Source organism: Physeter macrocephalus, chromosome 10 (genome assembly GCF_002837175.3).
Source record: "Physeter macrocephalus isolate SW-GA chromosome 10, ASM283717v5, whole genome shotgun sequence".
Lineage (NCBI taxonomy): Eukaryota > Metazoa > Chordata > Mammalia > Artiodactyla > Physeteridae > Physeter > Physeter macrocephalus.
Window position 1 is genome coordinate 8374851 of NC_041223.1, and position 3814 is coordinate 8378664.

The following is a 3814-nucleotide window of genomic DNA, read 5'->3' on the forward strand; positions in this document are numbered from 1 at the left end:
AACCTCTTCCAAATTCAGAGAATGGTAATTTAGAAAAAAAAAAAAAAAAAAAAAAAGCCACGGGTTGTAGGTGGGGAAGTTGAAAGGCTTTAAAATAGTTTTACTCTCGATAAGTACTATACAAATATTCAGTGAATGCTTTCCTAGAGGTAGCTAACAGAGACGAAAACAACCTACAACTGGACCCTCGTTTTATGAAAAAGTGGCATGTAGCATCCCAGCGCTTGGCATAATCCTGAGACAAGCGTTATGCATGATGCACCCACCAAAAAGACCCAGAAGGCAATGTGACCCCCAACTTTTCCCCTTTCCCTTGTAGTAGGAGGGCAATCGAGACACTAAATAGCATCATAAAGCAAGCAGCCCTCCTTAGAAGCACATCTGAATATTTATAACCCAGCTAGGAGTGAGCGCTATCGACAAAAATGTCGACTTCTTGGATTCCTACAAACCGATGACCTAAATAACAGCCACGCAGTGTCAAGTGCGAAAATGCCTGCACAGGAGGTGGAAACAAGGGCCACCAACGGCTTAGGGATGAAAAATTTGTCTCGCTCTGCGGGAAACGCACAAGAAATCTGAAAACAGCGCGCTTGCATTTTCTGAAAAGCGTTGCTCACATTTCGGCCCCCATAGAAATCTTCCACCCCGTCTCCAGCCTCGGCCTTCGGGGAATGGTGAGCTTCTCCCGAACTGACTCTCCCTCTCCCCTCTCCCTCCTCTCAAGACAGATGTCCTCTTCCCAGCTCCAAACTTCCCACCGAGATGCAACGTGAGGGCGCGGCTCCTCCTTGGGCACCGAGGTACCCGATCGCCCCGCGGCGGCTCACAGCTTTCCCCGTGCCCTTGGACAACAGTCCTGCCTCGCTGCCTCCCTCCGGTCTCCCCCTGCCTCGGGGCAGGTGAACTGGAGGAAAGAAGGATGCCCACGGGGAAATTCTGGGCAAAGGAAGGCGCCACCCCTCCCCCCACCGCAGCGCCGAGAGGCCGCCTTTCTTTTCTTTTTTCCTCCCCTTCTTTTCTTTGCCGGAATGTTCCCGGAATGTTAGACTGCTGAGTCTCCCGACTCCGGGCGTTCGACGGCAAAGTGGAAACCGCTCTGCGCTGAGGTCCCCCTGCCGCCAACCGTGTCCCCGGGCCCGCCTCCAGCTCGCGAGGCTCCGAATGCCCGGACCCGCGTCCCCAGCCGCCCCTCCGCGCCCCGGCCCGCGAGCGATGAGGACGCACAGGTTAGCGACGGGACATGCAGCCAGTCCAGAGCAGGCCGGCGGCCCCCCGAGCGACAGGCGGGGGAGCGGCGCACGCAGGGCGGACGGCGAAGCGGCGAGGAGGGCGGAGAGCCGGGCGGCCGAGGCCGGGACTGCGCATACCTGGAGCCCCCGCCGAGGAGACGGCTGTTAGCAGCGCGGCCAGGAGCAGCAGCGCCGCCCAGGGCAGCGGGAGCCGAGCCCGCGGGGCCGCCCCGACCTCGGGCGCCATCGGGAGCCCGGGCTGCGCGGCGGGCAGGGCCGGGCGGCTGCCGGGTGGGCGCCGGGCTGGCGCCTGGGAGCGCAGAGGGGCCGCCGTCGGGTCCCCGCCGTCGGTGTGCGTCGGAGCGCTCTGCGCCGCGCCCGCGCGCCCAGGCCCCGCGCCGATCGCTCCCTGCCCGCGCCGCGGCCGCCGCGCTCCGCACTGAGGCCGCCGGCCGCCGGCCGCGCCTTTTAGCCGCGCGCGGGCGCCCCCTGCCGGCGAGCGGGCTGCGGCGGTGGCGAGGCGGCGGGGTGATGGCCCGGGGCGGGCGGGGCGCAGGGCCGCGGCTCAGGGCGCCCAGCGCCCGGGAAGACCGCTGGGCGGGTCTAGAAACGCAGTGATTGCCGTGCGGGCGTGCGCTCCCGCTGTCTAACCTCTCCGGCTTTCTGGCTGCGGGAATGGCCCGTCACGTCCAATCCTTGCCAAGCCCAGGCATGCCCTCTGTCACCTTAAATAAACACCTCTGGCTTCAACGCCGGGGACCCGAGCCAGGCCCCTTCACCTCTATCAGCCCTCCCCGGTCCTCCCCACACCCCACACCCGGGAAAGGGGGGTTTGACGTCCTTAGATACTGCTGCTCCCGGCTGTGGTTTCTGCGGAGCGCCTGAACCGGGTTCAAAGGCGGCGTTCTGCAAGCGCGGAGCTCTCAAGGCCGAGCACTCGCCTGGCCTCGCTTCCTCCGATCTCTGTGACGTTAACTGGGCCTAGGGCTCCCTCTCCCGATTCCCACCTCTCTGTGGTCGGCTCCCCGCCTCGGAAGCCTCGCCGCCCGCCCGAGCCGACCGGGAGAGCCCCTGGAGGCGACCAGGACGCCTGCGCCCGGACAGGGCCGCGCTCTGGGCGCAGGTGCCGCCGTCGCCCAGCAGCGTCCTCGCAGACCTCATCTGACTGCAGCTCACAGCCTAAGGTCGAGTCAGCCCTCCGTCGTGACAGGCCACAACTTGACCAGACTTGTGTGCTTCTGCAAAGAGGAAAAGATTGCAAGACGAATTCTCGACTGACGAAAAAGAAACACAGCATCTCTTTTCTGAACCGAAACACCACATCCGCGCCGTTAAGCCCTGGCAGGCGCCGCTTGCCCGGTGAGCACCCAGGAAAGGCACAATTCGGTGGCCTTCCTTTCGGGAAAACATTCCCCTGGGTCCCAGTTCTTCATTCATCCTGCAAGGTCTGTGAGCTCCCAGAACTCTTCTTGCAGTTTGCAACCATGTAAATGTTTAATAACTCCCCAGTTTTGCAACGCTTCCCCACCGCCATTTAATGGAGCTATGGCCTTGGTCTGCCCAGCACCCTCCCCTCCCTGCTCTTATTCCGGGAATAATAGCCCCCTCCTCTACTTCAGCCAAGCGGCTCCAGTGGGGCCTGTCCCCTCCCAACCACCCTCTTTCCCACCCAGTTGGTCCAAGGATCGCCAGTGGCCCAAGCAGGGTCAGTCAGAGTCAGGACTTTGCTCGTTGGAGCTGGTGAAAAAGTTTTTTTCCTCCGGTCATTCATGGATGCTGAAGGATGGTAGCTGAGGTAGGCTGAAATATGCGCACCCCCCCCCCCCCCCCCGCCAAAGATGTCCATGTCTTAATCCCTGGAACCCGTGAATGTTACCTTATACAGAGGGGGAAAAAAGTCTTTACAGATGTGATTAAGTGAAGCCTCTTGAGATGGAGAGCTTATCCTGGATTATCTGGTGGGCCCTAAATACTATCACATGTGTCCTTATAAGAAGGAGAAGGAGATCTGAGATACATAGAAGAGGAGACAATGTGTGCACAGAGGTAGAGATGGGAGTGATGCAGCCACAAGTCAAGGCACACAAGCAGCCATGAGCAGCTGTTAGAAGCAAGGACCAGATTCTCCCCTAGAGCTTCTGCAGGGAGCACAGTCCTGCCAGCATCTGGATTTCAGTCCAGTGGAAAGAATTTCAGGCTTTTGGCCTCCAGAACTGAGAGAATAAATTTTGGTTGTTTTAAGCCCACAAACTGGCAATTGTTACAACGGCCACAAGAAATTGATACAGTAGCCAAGAGGGGCCTGTGTGTCTGGCTCCAGCCTCGAGGGTACCATTCAGAGAGACTGAAGCCAAAACATGGAGAACAACCAATCAGGGAGAAAGAATCGCGCAGGTGGGCAAGTCCTGGGCTCCAGCCCCAGCTCTGCCCTTCCTGAAGATTGCTTCCGGGAGACAAAAGTTTTCTTTGGCTAAGTTGGGGTGGGATTTCTACCTCGCAACCCATGAGTTCTAACCAGTACCTTCCCCCTGTCCTCAGGAGGATGAGAATCAGGATTTACCTTTATGTCCCGTCTGCCACCC

General features: G+C 59.6%; 1 protein-coding gene across 1 annotated transcript in view; it reads right to left on the bottom strand.

Annotated features, from left to right (window-relative positions):
• The window catches only part of FNDC1 (fibronectin type III domain containing 1), a 96097-nt gene extending 94610 nt beyond the window's left edge, over positions 1–1487 (bottom strand). Inside the window, exon 1 of the mRNA XM_024122624.3 lies at positions 1371–1487. Within this exon, the coding sequence (XP_023978392.1) occupies positions 1371–1479 (109 nt within the window). The 5' untranslated portion in view covers positions 1480–1487. The remainder of the gene's footprint in view (positions 1–1370) is intronic.
• Positions 1488–3814: the final 2327 nt, after the last annotated feature.